The sequence below is a fragment of the Taeniopygia guttata genome, chromosome 6 (genome assembly GCF_048771995.1).
Source record: "Taeniopygia guttata chromosome 6, bTaeGut7.mat, whole genome shotgun sequence".
Lineage (NCBI taxonomy): Eukaryota > Metazoa > Chordata > Aves > Passeriformes > Estrildidae > Taeniopygia > Taeniopygia guttata.
In genome coordinates this window covers 24547693-24564399 of record NC_133031.1, presented here as the reverse complement: position 1 = coordinate 24564399, position 16707 = coordinate 24547693, and the positions used below count along the sequence as shown (strand labels likewise).

Genomic DNA, 16707 nt, shown 5'->3' with positions numbered 1-16707 from the left:
GATTCCTATCTAAAATTATTTCATCATAATTAGCCATGTGCTTTATGGAAGATCAGGATCAGCATGGCCATACTTCTCACAAACCTCTATGGAGCCACCACAATACAAAATACCAAGTGCATTTCAAATGTTGAACACTTCATTGAACAAGTGATGTGAGGCAGCAGCTTCAATGCAGAAGAGTCCTGCACTAAGTTTTCAGTGTATTTGGAGACCTGGAGAAGAACTAGCACTTCCCCACCACACAGCACCCTGGCTGGAGCCACACCTCCCCAACACAGGTCTCTCACCTAAGCACCCAAATTACAGAAGCAACATAACTTCTAAAAGTAGAACCACCTCCTGCCATCTGAGGCTCAACAGGAAAGACCCCATGCTGATTCTTTTCTCCTAAGAAGTCACACCAATTTTTGAAAGGGTTTTGATCATGTGAGGGCACAATTCAGCAAACACAACTCAGCCTACGATGTACTGCTTCCCTTCCTTCCATGGATATCATGATTTCCACAAAGGGTTCTAAAAAGCACCTTTAAAACTCACCCACAGAGGCAACAAGTTGGAGGGGTACCTGCCTATATTTTTTAGGAAGAGACAAACATTTTGTTGGACAAACCAGTCAACTACTACAGGTAGCTAAAACTAACATTTGGTTCTTGCCTTGAGATGCTGGCACGTCAACAGTAGAAACACCATTTTCCTATATGGCAAGGAGGTGCTTCCATCTCTAACTGGTGGCAATGATTAGGAAACTTTGTTGAGCTAGCACAGCATTTTCTGCTTCAAGCACGCTATTCATCCCAAAAATAGTCATTTTAGCCACCAAAGAACTAGAAATGTAGTTCTAGGGACACAGCTATTATCTGCTCTTAGTAGTTTATTTACATTTTTCCTCACTTTTGCTGGCTTTGCAGAGCTAATGTAAGTGATGAACAGCATAGATTTTGGCTTGCATATGAAGAGGATTGAGAAATTAAGATGCCATTGCAAAATTGCAATCCTGTTGATAATGCTCAAGTCAGAGAATGACTAGCTGAGGTGTGTGCTTGTGACACGTGAAGATCAATGTGGCCTGTTGAACCAGCAAATGAATCACATGGAGCTGGTGAAAAACCAGAGTCTCCCAGTGCCATTTTATGATCTCCCCTGCATCACCACACTTGATCCATCCTTGACCACTTCTGGTTTACTCCCCAAAAATTTCATCCATTCAGTGCTGCCTGCTTCAAAGAGTAGCAATAAGAACAAATCATGTCTTTGGGCAGCAGTAACTCATAACATCTTCAACTATATTCTTCCCATTTAAAAACTTCCAGCACTCCTGATTTCAGAGACTTTCATCACACCATCCTTTTATTTGAACTTACTGACTCCTTCTTGCCAACCTCATTATATTTGAAATTACTTTTCCACACATGTTTATGTGCAGGGCTGCTCCTTGTTAACCTAGCTGGCCAACATGTGCCAGTACATTCTCAGCAGAGGATCCTGAGCAGCTAGGATGGTGTTCTGCAGGTTCTTCCTGGAGATCAAGTCTCAGATAACATTCTGCTTCCCATCTAGAGCGGAGTTTAAATCTTACTGTCCAGAGCTTCTTTACACACTGACCAAGACAAATGTTCTTCCCTGCTAATGCACATGTGCTTGTACCTTCAAATAGTCCCACAGTTGGCTTTCAGCTCCCACAGTTCAGAACAGCAGCAGTTCTGAAGTCCTTGCAGTGCTGACCACCAGCCACACTCCTCAAAGTCTAAGCAGCTCATTTTGGAGCCTTTCTGCAGCCCTCTGCCAGCCCAGCCACCAACAGGCTTTTGGGAACATGGAGCTGCCAGAAGACTCAGGGGCCACATGTCAGACCCAGAACTGTCACCCATTTTTCCAAACAGTTTCACAGAATCAAGGAATAATTCGGTTTGGAAAGGATCCCAGCAGGTCACATGGTCCGACTACTGCTCAGATCACAGCTACCTCTTAGCACTGGGTTACACAGCCTGGCACAGGGAAAGAGACAAAAGGTAAAGGCAACAGATCTTCACAAATAGAAGTCTACTAGGGAAAGACTCTGGCACAGGGAGAGCATTGTTTTGGGATATGCTACAGGTGACTCCTTTGGAACAAGTGCTTCAGTCTCCTTTCCTCTTTTATGTCAAGACTCATCTCTGTGAAAAGCTGAGCCACTGTACAGTTTGCTCCTTTTTTGCAATTTAAAGAAGAGGTTATGTAGAGCCACCCTGGCCGTGACAGAGACCGCGACACTCTTTGTTGGGAAATGTCTACCTACTTCCAACCTCTTTGATCTGAATTCACCTTCTATTTACATCTCAGGCTGTACTTTTCATACGAGCAGCATTTTATTATTTCTACTTCCTTCTCCCATGCATTCTTTGTGTCATAGGCTGCCAAATTAACTACTTGAGATATATCAGCAATACAGTTATCTAGAGTCTAAATGTCTCCTGGAAACAATACCCTAAGTGCTTGTGCTATGAAAGCGTACTATTTCCCTTTTCACACTAAGAGCCATAGACAAGGCACAGGGCTGAAAGAGTAATTTTATAGATAAGGTAAAAATATACAGCAGAAAAAACTCTCATAGAAGCAAAGTTGGAAGCACACATATTTTATTGACCTGCTGCTGTTTTTAATTTCCATTGCTAGCACCACTTTTAATGGTAATTTTAGTCATTCTTACCAGCATGGAGTTTTTATTGAACTATTACAGAAGGATTTTGGAATATTTTTAAGGTAGCCTTAGGAAAACACAGAAGGGGGAGGTTTCTTTCCAAAAGCACTTTCTTTCCCAATAGCCAGTGGCTATTACACACCAGAGTGGGCTTCCCTGCTGAAGGAGAGTCTCATTTTCTTGTCGTCCAGGAAAGCAAGCACATCCCTCCCCACCAACCTTTGTTCAGCTAACTGTAGATGCCTCCAGGCAGGATTACTAAGCAGGATCTACATGGGTATGCTCTCAAAAGCAAGTCTCCATTAGAGCAGAGTAGTCTTGTTTCACAACTAAGAAGCCAGAACATGCCATCCACCATCTCCTACCTGCAAAGCCTAGGAGACTCCCAGCTACTTTCGGGGGATTCACTTTGTCCCGTAAACCAGCATGTACCCTAGGCTGCATGTGCATGACTGCCTCTGTGGTACCATCTTAAGAGCTGGTCTGAGAAACTGGAATCACTCAGTTCCTGACACACAAAAAGTCAGAGCAGAGCATTTGAGACAACACTCTGCAGACATGGAGCCTGCGTTTCCTCCCAGATCAGTTCAACAGAAACAATTTGTGATATGTGCTGCAGGCTCTTTGTCATGAAACTGGTTGAGTTGGGAAGATCTTATCTGGTGTACTTTGAGAGTCTCTTCATATTAAGATGGGGCATTTTGGATTAGTTTTCACATGTCATAAACTTTATTATAAAGTAATAGTGAATAAGATTTGTTTTTACTTATTTTCTTGTTGATATTTGGCATTTGTAATAAACCCACAACCATACTGGCAACTCTGCCAGTAGTCCACTTTTGCTGTCAAGTGCTTTTACAAATAATCCTTAAAATATCCAGCAGCAGTAGATATCAGAGAACTCAAGGCAGTGCTGTATGTTGTTACATCTGAGGCCACAGCAAACAGTAACATCAGTGCCAAGGAAAAAAGCCAATTATTCTCCTCACCTTCCAGTTAAGTATTAGACCTTTACTGAAGGCCTGTGTGACAAATTAAAGGTCAAAATCTGGGGCACAATCAAAACAAGAAGCATTCATGAAGGTCTGTAGGTTGACTGAGCTGCAAGGAAGGATGGAACAGACCTCCTTACCCTACTTTTGTAAAGGTTTCCAGCAGTAAATGGTTGGGGTTTAATAGCTGTAAATCTGTTAGGATTTACTGCGTCTGAAGCCAATGTTGGAAATGAAGGGAAATAACTGATTGACAGTGGAGTTCCATCACAATAAAAGGATCAAGGCACTTCTCTCTTTTCTACTCTCAAAAGTCAGCAGTTAACCTGGGCACACACTTTTGCTAAGTCAGAAGGGAGAAAGATGAAGATGAGCAAATTCCAGGCTAGCATGGCTCTTTTCCAAGCTGAAAATTAATATGTGCAACTGCAGCAACAAACATCACAGCCCACTCACAAGTGCATACTTGGCAGCCAACAACCTACAAAAGTTGACTCCTCAGTTGACATTAATCAGGTAACCAAAACCAGCAGCGGCCAGTATCACAAAATCTAATAATCATTTTAGCTTTTTGCTCTGTCTCCTCTTTCCACAGAAATCTAGACTCCATTACCCTAAATATGAGCACCTTTATATGGCCTCAATGTGTCATTCAAACTGGCAGAGTATCCATTCATCCTAACCTTGGTAATACCCTGGGAAACACTTGGAAATGTGACTAGCATTTACTTACAGCAGTTTATAGGCCATTCCTGTCTCCTAGGATAGCCAGCTTTTTTTACCTACTCTAATTCTCTAATTTCTTCAAATTTCACTACAGCATTTGTCAAGGCACTATGCAGCAAATTACTATTTTAACAGGAAGAGATGGAGAATAACAACAGGATGACAGGAGTGAGTAAAGGCCTGAATAAGAGGCAGAGGGACTCAGAAAAGCCCAGCAACAGGATGAAGGGAGACTACCAAAATGGCATCTGCTGAAGGGCAAGATACAACTGGTTTTAACAGGACTTGGGCTCAAGGTGTGACCACTCCAGACCTTCTGGTTTCACAGCTCTCATAGAGACTTTGGTAATAAGCATCTATTTAATAATAAATCAAAATCCTGACCTAGTTATTTCACTAATCTCATTAATTGCAGGCAGCAGTCCCTTGCTCTTAGTACCCAGCCGCACCCATAACAAGCAGGATGGATTTAAGTAAGCGACACTATCCTCAGAAAAATGCATTGAAGTATGTATTTTGAGTAACTCACAATCAGTATTTGAAGCATATATATTTGTTAAGCATTCTGAGTAACAGAATGGAAGCGGTTGTCAGTATATTGAATATGTCAGAAACAACTATTTGATATCCACTATTTACTAGTTCCCATTTGGCTGTTACTCAATCTCACATATCAGACTATCACTAGTGTTGGTTAGCAAAGGGCATCAGCAACAGCTCGTGAGAATGCAAACACAGAACTACCAAAGAAAATTATCTCTGTCTGACAAGTCACTCAAGTGGGAATAAGTTAAAACTGCTACTGAAAATACTAGGCTGAAATGCCCAGTCTTGCCACAGGGTTTGCTATGATTCCTGGTTTGCCAGCAGTCCCCCAGTTCCTAATCAAAGTTAATCTTAAACAAAAACTCACTAGATCCTTTCAGAGAAGGACAGCAGGTGGGATCACAGCAAGGAGAGGCAGAACTGCTGGGGCACCCTGGATCACCAGGGCAGCTCAGGACCCACAGACACTGGTGTGGCTGAGCCTGCACCAAAGCCTCCAGACATCTCCTGCCTTCACAAACATTACACCTGTGAGTCCTTTGGAACATAAAAGCAAAAACCCACCATCTGAGCAAGTATCATGCCTTTGGAGGGCTCAATTTAACAAAAACATGTAAGACTGCTGCAGATGAAAGTGGCTTTGACTGCTGGGAGTTACTGGAACCTCATGTGCCAGGCCTGCCAGCACAACAGGGGACAGATTCCTGTAAGCCTGCCTTATGACAGACAGCTGAGGCCAGGAAATAAATCAAGTCTGGACGCTTCTTCTTAAGTCACCCACCACAAATTTTGTTTTGCAGAATGTGGGAAAAAAAAAAGTGTAGTAAGTTCAAATATGCATACACTTTAGAAGTATAATAAGTGGGGGAGGAATGATGCCTCTGAGCTGGCTCAGGCACAATAAAGATCTCCAAAATGGGAATTCTAATCCACAACATTTATTGCTTTGCTAATGCCAGCATCAGGAGAATTATATTTAGATCACCATGAATAATCAGCCACAGCAGACCCATCCTCACCCCCAGCAGATGCAGAACCTCCAAGGTTTTATTAACCTTTATCTGAGGAATGAATTGGTTTGTTGCATCCATTTATCCCGGAGAAATACTCCAAACTATCTTTAAAGGGCCACTATCACAGATCATGGACACTTTGATATATTTCAATAAGAGCTGGTTTCATTTTTGTTTACTGCAAGTTTCACTTTCGGATTCCAACAACTACACATTAGTGTTTTAAGCACCATATGTTTACTTCTTCACCCCTTGCTAGAAGCCTCCCAGCTGAAGTCCTCAGCCCTCTCACATTAAAGATACACATTTCTAGGAAATTACAGCTTTGAGGAGGTCATCTTGCATTTTGTTGGTTTAAACCACCAAACAGAAGACCATGCTGAAAACCTCAAGCAGTTAAAATTAAAACTGAAAACATTCAGAATTCTTTTTTTTTTAAATTTTTTTTTTTTTTAGGTGAATGTGTTCAAGCTTCCTTCTCCAACTTTAGGAGGAAATGCTCACTCAAAACCAAAAGCAGAAATCCCCTACAATCATGTTTCCTTGGACGGGAGCTTTAAACACCCATATTGTACTGATGTCAGATAGTGCTGACCTAGCTTTTTAGGGATTTAAATATCATCCCCACTGCAACAATAAAAAAAACCCAAAATCAACCAGACACCTTTACTTTTACCAGGTGTTTGGCAGTTTATCTGCAATGCTACAATGCTGCTGGCTCCCAGAGAAGAAATGAAGGCAGATCCAGGGAAAGCAGCTGTTCAGTGCAGTCCAGGGGTGCAGAGCAAGGGGTCCTGGGGAGCCAAAGGTCTCACTCTGATCCTTCCATCCTCATCACACAGCTCATGGGAGGACACTCCACTCAGCACCTCTTCCCTGAGTTTGCAGCCCAGAATCAGCATCCCTTGTGTTGAGTGAGAACAACAAAGGGCATCCCAGACAGCGAAGTGTTTACAGTCCGAATGTACCAATTAAAAACACAATGGAGGTGATGAGATATCCCTGAATTCTTCCCCTACTTTCAATTAAACAGCACTGTTCAGTAACAACCCTTGGAAAAAGAAATTTCTGAATAATATTTGCATGCAGGACATACACACAAATACTTAAGATTTATTTTTTTAAGACTAAAAGTGATTAAAATGAAGAACAGTTCAAGCAGCTCTTTCCCAGTATATCCTTTATCAGTGGATAAAAATAGTCAAGAACTTCGCTCTTGTGTTCTTGAGGCAACACCTTTTTTTCCTGTTTCCTGTAAATGCCTCTATTGATGCCGAAAAGTTGCCAGCAGAGAAAAAAATACCATCCATCCACTGAGACAACCAGATGTTCACTGTTTCAGCAAATGAAGCCAAATTACACCTAACTTCTACTTTTACACCTTATGCAGCACCCCAACTGCACTGAACACATCTCTAAAACAAAATTAATTATTTAAAACCGGGAACTTTAGAGAAAAACACACCTGTGAGTCTCAAGCAATCTCAGCATTTGAAGCAGCTACATCTCACTGCAATTTGAGAGTTACCTAAAGCCATTCAGCCTTTGTGCCTGAATTTCCCCTCTGGTTCAGCTCCCAGTTTTTAAGGCAAGTCTCTTTGCCCTGAGTGCTAACAAGTGATCTATTATTTATAGCTATTGCACCAATCACAGAAGGTCATTGTGCTAGAGGTAGTTTCTTATGTAAAACTCTTTTCGGAAAGGGGGGGTGTGGGGGTGGGGAGAGAGCTGCCTTTCACCAAAACTGAACTGATAAGGAAAAAGAGACAGCACTGTTTACTCAGCAGCGAGTTGAAGTCTTTTAGCGCTGATAAACAACTGAAAGTAGGTAGTTTAAAGCATGTTATGGTCCAATCTCGAATTCTTAATTCGAAATTATAAACTGCAAGCAGCACTCTAATATAATTCAGTACTTATTTATTGTGGATTACAGATCACAACTGTGCTGCAAAGAGTTTACAGTCAGATTCCCCTACAGACGTGCCTCCCAAACCAAAAAAAGGGTTTGCTCTCCCCAGACTAGGAACACATAGTTGGCACCTCCTCCAGCAGAGAGCAGCTGGGCAGTTGCTACCATTTCTCATTCCACTCGATATTACCAGCTATTAAATTATCCCAAGTTTCTTGTTCAAGCTCAAACTCTCGCAAAACAATTAAAAAATCACCAAGCTGTGGGTCACAGCATGTTGCCATTTTCCATTTGGTGACTTTTGTTAGAGATGAGACGCACACACACATATATACCTCTTCCTGGGTATTTTCTGAGGTTTTTTTCCCGGTTTTTCTTTTTTTTTTTTTTTTTTTTCTTTTTTAAAAATCCACTGTTTTACATACAAAATAATGCCTGTACAAGAAAACAGTACAAAGTTTGCCATGTTTTTAAGAAATGCAATTCCATTTTAATGACTGTGGAAAGCACCCTAAAACCCAACGACACAAAGAGTCTCCCTGCTGCAAAGTCTCCAACAACAACAAGGAAGTTTCTACCCCGGGCTCACAGTTTTGCTCCTTCCTTGCTAATAAAAAGCGTCTCTCGCACAACTGTACTCTCCGATCACACACCACGGGTGGGGAAGTGCTGATTGTACAGTTCCGTTTTGGGAAAGTCAGAAATCATGTCCTTAGAGGTGGGGGAAATAAAAGTAATCAGTCACATTCTCCACCTGAGCAAGCAGCTCCCACCGCACCTCAGCCGGTTGGTTACCTGTCTGAGACCCAGGAGGAAAGGCATTCTGCAGGCTCATCCTCCACGCCAGCACATGGGAAGGCAGGAATTTAAAGCCCCACAGCAACCATTTCTTCATCTGCTGTGGGCAGTCCGCTCCTCCGAGCCTATTTAAACCAGGGCTTCCTCAGCTGGGAATGCTAAGTAAACAGGGTCCTGGGACACTGCATGCACTCGCTGGCTCCCCCTCCTCCTCCTCCCACTCCCCGTGACATATCTCAGACGCAGCCCAGCCGGGGTGTTTGCAAGAGGGAAATGACATCAGGTCAGGCAGTTCTGAAAAAAAAAAACCAAAAAAGAAAACAAAAAAAAACCCCCACCCCCCCCCCCAAAAAAACTACAACTCCCAACAGAAAAATACACAGACACAAAACCCACAACACAAACCAAAAATCCACGCATCCACCAAAAAAAAACAAAAACAACAACCAAAAAAAACCAGCCCTGAACCTTAAGACTGCTGAGCTGCTGGTGACACCAGGCAGGTTGCTGCAAAGGGGACCTGTCAGGGAGCCCTGGTGCAGCAGAGTGCAAAAGTGCTCTCCTCCCTGCTAAGGGGATGCTGCAATGGAGGGCAGTCTATTCAAAATGTTGTCATGAGCCCACAGCGTGGTGATGATTAAATCTCACTAAGCAAAAATAGAGAGTTCATCTATTTCTGAGGGGAAAGCTAAGTTTGATGCTGCCTGCTGGACAGCACTGGAGTCCTAGAAGCCACCACCATGGTTTCTCTGAGTACCTCCAGACCCTGGGGACCACGGTAGCCTTCACAGATCCAAAGCACTTCCCTGCTACCTTCTGCCTGTCACCACAGTTCCACTTTTTCTGACTCATAACACTGTTCAACCCTCAACTCCTGATAACAGCTGTCCCTCTAAAGAAACAGCAATAACTTCCCTGATGTCAAAAGGATCAGGATTGGACCCCTCTAGCATCAGACAGGTGATGGGAAGAGTTTAAAATTTACCTCTCCCCAGGGAAAATATGACTAGCCCTGTCAAAAGGTTTCTCATTCTACTTGAGCTCATTTCACATTTTCATGCCAAGGGGCAATTAAGCCTTATAAACAAATTTATCATCTGGCACCCAGGATGGCATGTCATGTTTGTCCTCCCCCAAGGAGTACAGCAAGTTCCACAGTGGTGTAGAAGATGACACTGCAGAAGGTAATCTAAATTTAACTTCCTTTTCTACCTCCACTTTGAAAGTTCAGCAACCTCTTTTTTTGTGCTTCTCTTTAATCAGCAGCTGTCCTCGTCTGTCGGGGAGGGGGGAGGGGGCCTGGGACACCATTGCCACTCCCATATGCCCCAGCAGCAGCTCCGTGGATATTTGACAGAGGACAAACTCCTCCGGCTTTTGACTTCTTTGGCTTTGGAGCCCAACACATTAAAATAAATGACAAGGAAAGGAATATACTTTTTTTCTATAGTGAGGTCACTGAATGCCTTTTTTAGTAGCAGTTTTTGTAGTGATTTCAGTACTTAAGAGAGAGAGAAATCACATAAAATTATTGTAAATAATAATTAGAAATAGGAGAAAAAATTAAAGACTAAAAAAAAAAAAAAAAAAAAGCAGGACACCCCTTGCCACCCAACAGCTAGACAGCTTTCAGCAGTGCCAGAAAAAGACATCCATTTTGTACATGCCAAAACCACTCAGTGACCACCACTGCTGCCTCCTTTCAGTCCAGCCTAGTCCAGCCCAGAGTGGTTTCCCAAATGAGAACCCCACTCTGTGTGTCCTTTCCACAATTGGGCTATGAGACTACATACAAGCATTACTTATTTTACACCAACTTCAAGGCACCATCTAAAAATGCTGTTTAAGGATAAACACACCCCTGATTTCCCTAAGATACAACAAGCAACAAAGCAATTTCCTGGAGGATACAAAACATCGGTGCTAACTAGCATCAGCCAGGCAATGGGATTTTCCAGCTTTTGTGCTCTTGGATCAAACAAACTTTCAACCTTTGCTTTTCCAATTCTATGGACAAACATCAGTGATATAAAAGGGCAGCTTTCTGTTTTAGTAATCTGTTCTGTGGCCTCACACTGGCCTTTGAAACATCTGATTTTGGCTCTTGCTATCCAGAGCTCTGGACCAGGCAGATCACAGGGCTGAGCTAATGCAGCAGTTTCTAAATCCCTACTGTCAGAAGAAATCTAACTTTAACCACCCGCTTCTTCCACAGCACACACTCAAAAGGCAAAGCGTCATTCCAGATCTAAGACAGGTTGTGAAGGACTATCAAAAGCAGTAACTTGGTGGAAAAGCAAAAGCATCCTAATTTATGTGTGAATTTAGCAATCCTGGAAAGACTGACACAAAAAAGGTGGTTTGTAAACAGGCATTACCACATTCGACTGCAGCAGCAGCAGCCACCCTCCCTTGCAGTCCCTGAGTGACAGCAGGCAGTAACATGCTTCACAACTCTGCTATGGCCACTATGGAAAAAAGCCCTGTAAAAGGACAGAAAAAAAAAAAAAAAAAAAGAGCTGGACAAGGTAGCTCATACCCTTCTAAAACACTGATCAACAGCCTTAGACCCTTTGCAGAACACCTAGGTTCTTCTAATCCTTGCAATTGCGTTGTATATACCAACTGGTATTCTTTTACCCCCTCCTCTTTTTTTAAGTCTGTAAATTCTTGCCCCAAAGCTCTGCCTGGTGGCAGTAAGTTTCATAGATAGTGGTTGCGAACAAATAGTTTCTTTCATCAGGAATGAATTCACCACCTTCTAATTTGGCTTTCATATTATTAACAGGTGGGAACAGAAGTCCTCATCCATCTTCTCACCCATTCATTACTCTGTACCTGTTAGCTATCTTCTTATAAAAGATATCAATCTTCCCTATCCTCTTAATGTAAAATCTTATCCTAAAGCCTTCAGCTGCTCATTGTCCATTTCCAAAACCTTTCTAATTTTCTTCTTCTCTCTGCCTGGGGGAAACCAGAGCTGAAATAATAATTATTTTAATGAAACCAAGAGCAGCTCTAAGGCAGGCTTAGCATGGGTACACTTCCTTTATACAAACCTGGAACTTAAGATCTGCAAAGGCTACACAAGAGTGTGTCTACCCAAGATATAATAACAAAACAAACATAAGATTTGTGTGTTTGTTCACACAGCTCCTCAGTAGATGACTCTCTTGAGGGCTCTGAAAAGTCAGGACTAATGTCAGACAGATTATGGGATCTACATGACTTTCAAAATTTGCTTGTTTAGGTAGCCACCAACCATCCTTTTTTGGCGTGTCAGCATGGATCCCACCACAGAAAAGTGGTGAGCAGGTTTCTACTGGAAAAGAGGGAGCAGAGGCCACTAGGCATTACCAATCTATAATACTGCTCCAGAACATGCCATCTGCCCCAAACTTGATGTCCTACAAAGGATGCTGCTCAGTACCTTCACAGGCCAACACACTGTGCCTCATGACCTCAGATATAATGTGCAAGTGAAGCACAAGGTGCAAGTTGTTTGGGCCATTTCAGAGTCGCTTTCCATGTTTGATGGGAGATGCAAGCAAGGTCTGGTAACCAAGCAAGGTATAGTACTCATTTTGATATACCCTGAGGAGATCCAGTTATGATAACATGACTGCAAGAAAAATTGATGCTGTGCACCTCAAATCTGTCAGGCTTGAAGCATGAGGCTGCTCTGAGTTGGTCCACTATTACAGTCCTAGGCAGAGAGAGGTTTTGAACAGTATATACAGATGATGTGTAACAGCCTCTCGATTAAACTTTAATACTATAGTTCTGTACCTACATACACAGGTTGACCATAAAGCTGGAACAATTTTATCTAATTATACTTTCATTTTCCCCAGTGCATTCTGTTATTTTCATTTTGATAAGAGGAGTGTTTCTGGAGCACCATTTTTGTTAGTCAGCCTGCAGCCCTGGGTGCTAGGACTGAGACTTCATAAGTCTGGCATGTACTCAAAACACAGTGTGAAAGGAGCAACCTCAACAAAGGTGACTTTACCTTTCCCTGTTCTGGGGATGGTTTGGGGAATAAAGAATAGAAAAAGTTAAGAAACATACAGAAAGGTGTAAAAGCAGATCTCTGTTTCTCTAGAATAAGACAATATCCAGGAACAACAAGCTCCATCTGACTTGACAGCAAATATTCAAAAGGGACTAGTTTGCTAGCAAAACTAGCATGAGACATTGGGAGATGACCAATGCTGAAACAGCAATGCAATGCTAAATCTGCCTACAAACCACTTCTGTCTGCCCACCTGTGAACTTGTAGATCTCTGAAGAGTGAAGGGCAACTTCCCCACCCCAGTGATAGCACTACAAGAACATGATGCCTCTCCAGTGCGAGGACCAGGTGTCCCGGGTTCATGTAACATACAGCATTGGCACTGCCTACCAAGAATGCCCTCAACAAATTCCAGAGGACCAAGAAGAAGAGGTCAGGCTGGTAACTTCCAGTACCTGCAGGACCCAGAATATCTACTCTTTTGCTCAGGGAACAAATGGCCCAAAACAAACCTTTTACTCTGTCTAGTATAACAGTATTGTTTAGGAGTGGGATAAAGGGGGGTCCCCCAATCCACATGCACTTCAGCTACAAAACAAGAACACTGGAGTCATTGCATTTACTATTTTTCAGGCTAAACTGTCTTAATCTTTGTTAGAGAAAGCAAATAATAATTTCAGGAAGAGACACCATATCTGTTGGAACCAGTGTGTGAGTTAGCACTGCAACCAGTCCGACGGATCAATAAATTTTAATGTGCAACAAAACACAAGGGCTTGCAGTGGTAAAAGGCTATGCCTCTTCCCCACAGGCCATCACTGCTATCAGCTCAGTGATTCAGAAGTGGAAAAAACTCTTGGAGCTTAGTAAGTTAAGCAAACAGGGACAGTGCATTTCAACCTCACTACTGTTACCTTTCTCTCTGAGTAACTGGTTGACCAGGGAGGATGAGACTGCACTTCAAAATATTCTCAGTGTTATCGAAAGCCCCAACAGCAATAGCTCATGCTTGATTCCAATTGACTCTTGGTTCCAACTGAATCCCAAACAGCAATTGTCAGCCAAGCAGGCAAGTACAAATATGTACCATATCTCCACCCAAAAGCCATGTGTAAGCCCTGAACTCAAGTAGTGTGCACCACAGAGGAAGCCACTACCCACTCCATCATCTGCTATTTCAGTGAGAGCTTGTCCTCCTCTCCACTGCTCCTTTGTGGGTGAAGAAATGCCACAGAAAAGCACTTCCCTTTGCACTGTTGTACAGCAAGCAATCCTTCCTCTGAAGCTGCCTTTTGTATTAAGCTATCCTAAGGGCATTCAAGGAAAGGGCAGGGAGCAGACAAGGGGTGGTTGTGGAGGACATACCCAAGAGGAGTCCTCTCCAACACCCATCTGACAGAGGAGATAAAAGCAACCACATCCAGGCTCTTCAGACACTCCTACCCACTCTGTTGTTCAGCTGATGGGACAGTGGCAGCAGTGAAAAGTCCAGGCTCTTCTCTGAGACCAAAACAGTTTTTTCTAAGTGTAGCTTGAGGTTTCCAGCCCTCAGTGACATTGTTCCCACTGCTATTTGGAGCATGGAGCAGAAAACAATAGCCACAGGTCCAGTGTGGTTTTTTTCACAGCAACAGAGCTGAAGACAAACCAGTGCAACTGTAATGCCAAAGTCTGTGAGAATCATCTATTTTTGTGTGACTGCTCTAACACCCACGTCTGCCATCCAAGCCCAGAAGTGTTAAAAAGCTTCAAAGTCCTTCATCATTGAGGCACAGAGGGACTAAAGGGTTGAAAGTGCCCTACTGAGAAGTGATGTTAAGTGCTTCAAAAAAGATTGGGTTGATTCTGCCCCTTTAGTATTCCCAGGTTTTTGGGCACCTGAGATGCCCAAATGAAGATGTCAGGCTTCACTTTTAGTCTGGAGTGGGTAATGAAGTCATGGTAAAGCCTACTCAGCTTTCTTCTAAGCCTGCTGGGAGGGGGAGAAGGAGGAGGGAGTGGAGAGTTCAGCTGTTAAATATTTTATGAGACTGCCACAGTGTATCCGGGGTGGTACAGGGACACCAGCTTGGCTCCTTGCTTTTTGGCACTACTCTTGTCTTCCTGATGCCCATGTATGCAAACAGGATTTCGGTAATGGCTCAAGAGGAGACGACCCGCTCCAGACAGGGAAGAAGGCAGCTTGCAGACAGTAACAGGATCCCCTAAGCACAGAATTAAGACGGTAAGCGTCTGTTCTAGTTTTAGAGTCTTGCACCATGTAGGTACCAAAAATACAGCCTGTGTGTGCCCTTTGGTCACATCATCACAGACGTGCATTGTCCCAGAGATGCTTACGAGCACAACCTTGATGGAGAACTTGGATGCCCTACTCTTACAAGTGCTATTTGATTTCTCTACAAATGACAGCAACTCACTATTTTTAGTGCTCATCTCATGGCTGCTTGGCGTTTCCCTTGGGCCTTACTTACCCTTGTTTCACAGCTTTGGTGCCAGCTCCCACAAAGCATTTTTTTGATGCCAGAAGGGATCAAGCCAAGTCTGTCTGTGTTGATGCCAAAATGGCAGCTGGCTTTACTGTTGAGACAGGATTTGCCAAAACTAACAACACTAGTGCTGGGGTGACTAGAATTGACTTTAAGGTTTTCATCTTCCTTACTCTTCTATTGCTTCTAGATTCCAGGGGATAACACTGCTCTAAATACCTTCTGTGGCCCTAGAAGATGGATTTTTTATCATAGGCTAAGTCAATACGCAATTATACAGCAGACAGTGTTAACTCAGAGACCCTTGAAGAGAAGGATACTTTTATACATGAAGCAATTATCCGGGATGCAGCACTGCTGCTGCTGGGCCCAAATACACATGCCAAGGCCTGCTGCAGATAAGGCAGGGCATGAACTCTCAGAGCCTGCAAATGTGTTTATAAAGAACCTACCACAAAACCAGACAATCTGTTGAAGATAAGAGTGGCTACGTGATTTACCAAGATATACCTATGACAGAAGTCTGGAGTGCACAAGAAGGTCAGGGATCAGCCAAATTGCATTACGTTACATGGGCAAGAAGATAAAATCCAAGCAAGTTAATTGCCCTTTACCCCTTTTGCACTCTCACAAAGTGCCACTGTGTGAAAAGCCAATATTCAGATAAAATCCAGTCTCACATGTGATGCACAGGCATGTTGGTTATGGGAAACACCCACAGAGATAGGAACACATAGCAGATGTGATAGGCAATCACACATGCAGATGCCTGTAAGTGATGGTACCCCTGCAAATTACAAAGTAATTTGATGTTAACCTCTGCTACTGTTCTTATAAATCTAAAACCCACACCTTGCTCAGAAACAGTTGTGTCAAATGGGCACCTGATTGCCAAAAGACACTCAGCTCTTGCTCCAGGAACCATGCATTTGTTAACCTGACAAGAGGTAAACAATTGGTTAAAAGGGCTTTGAGGCTTTGTAATGATGCAAGACTTTGCTGGGAGGATCTGTTATGCATATAACTGGTCAGATCTCTCTTAAATTTGTTGGCCTTTCCTGAGCATAAGTTTACATCTTGAAGAAGTTTAGAAAAGCTCCCCTCAAATCCCAGCAGTCTTATTTTCTGCAGCTTGTTTTACAAGAACGAGGTTGTTTCATTAAGTTCTGAGAATTATTTTTCTCCAGCAGAACACCACTTCTATGTGGCTTGAACCCTTCTTTGGAGGAATAGATTTTCTGGGAAATCCTTCTGAAAAAAAAAAAAAAAAAAAAAAAGACACCAGCAGCCACCTCTTTTTGAGCACACTGCTGGATATTATGGTTTGGTAATGTTACACTGCAGAGCAATATTGCATAGGCTGAGGCAAATGTCCTCAAATTGCTCTCTACATATGTCCACCCTCAAGAACTTCCCTATTATCCCTGGACTTTTCATTCCAGGCCCTGCCATGCTACCTACATCTCCACTGATAAATGGATTCTAGTTTGCAGGAGACTGCATTTGCAGTACTAAAACTACAAACAAGTGCTTTAACTGAAT

At 42.8% G+C, this 16707-nt stretch overlaps 1 protein-coding gene across 9 annotated transcripts in view; it reads right to left on the bottom strand.

Moving 5' to 3' along the window:
- The window catches only part of WBP1L (WW domain binding protein 1 like), a 58758-nt gene that overhangs the window by 15257 nt on the left and 26794 nt on the right, over positions 1-16707 (bottom strand). The window contains exons 1-2 of one of the 9 annotated variants that reach the window (XM_030276321.4): positions 9422-11030; positions 8662-8789 (exon numbers count right to left, since the gene is read on the bottom strand). The exons of 7 other annotated variants lie outside the window; for them this stretch is intronic. In XM_030276321.4, coding sequence (XP_030132181.2) covers positions 8662-8789; positions 9422-9516 — 223 coding nt within the window. In that variant the 5' untranslated portion in view covers positions 9517-11030. Of the gene's footprint in view, positions 1-8661; positions 8982-9421; positions 11031-16707 lie in introns of those variants that run through there. One more of the 9 variants, XM_002196795.7, reaches the window with a different exon arrangement.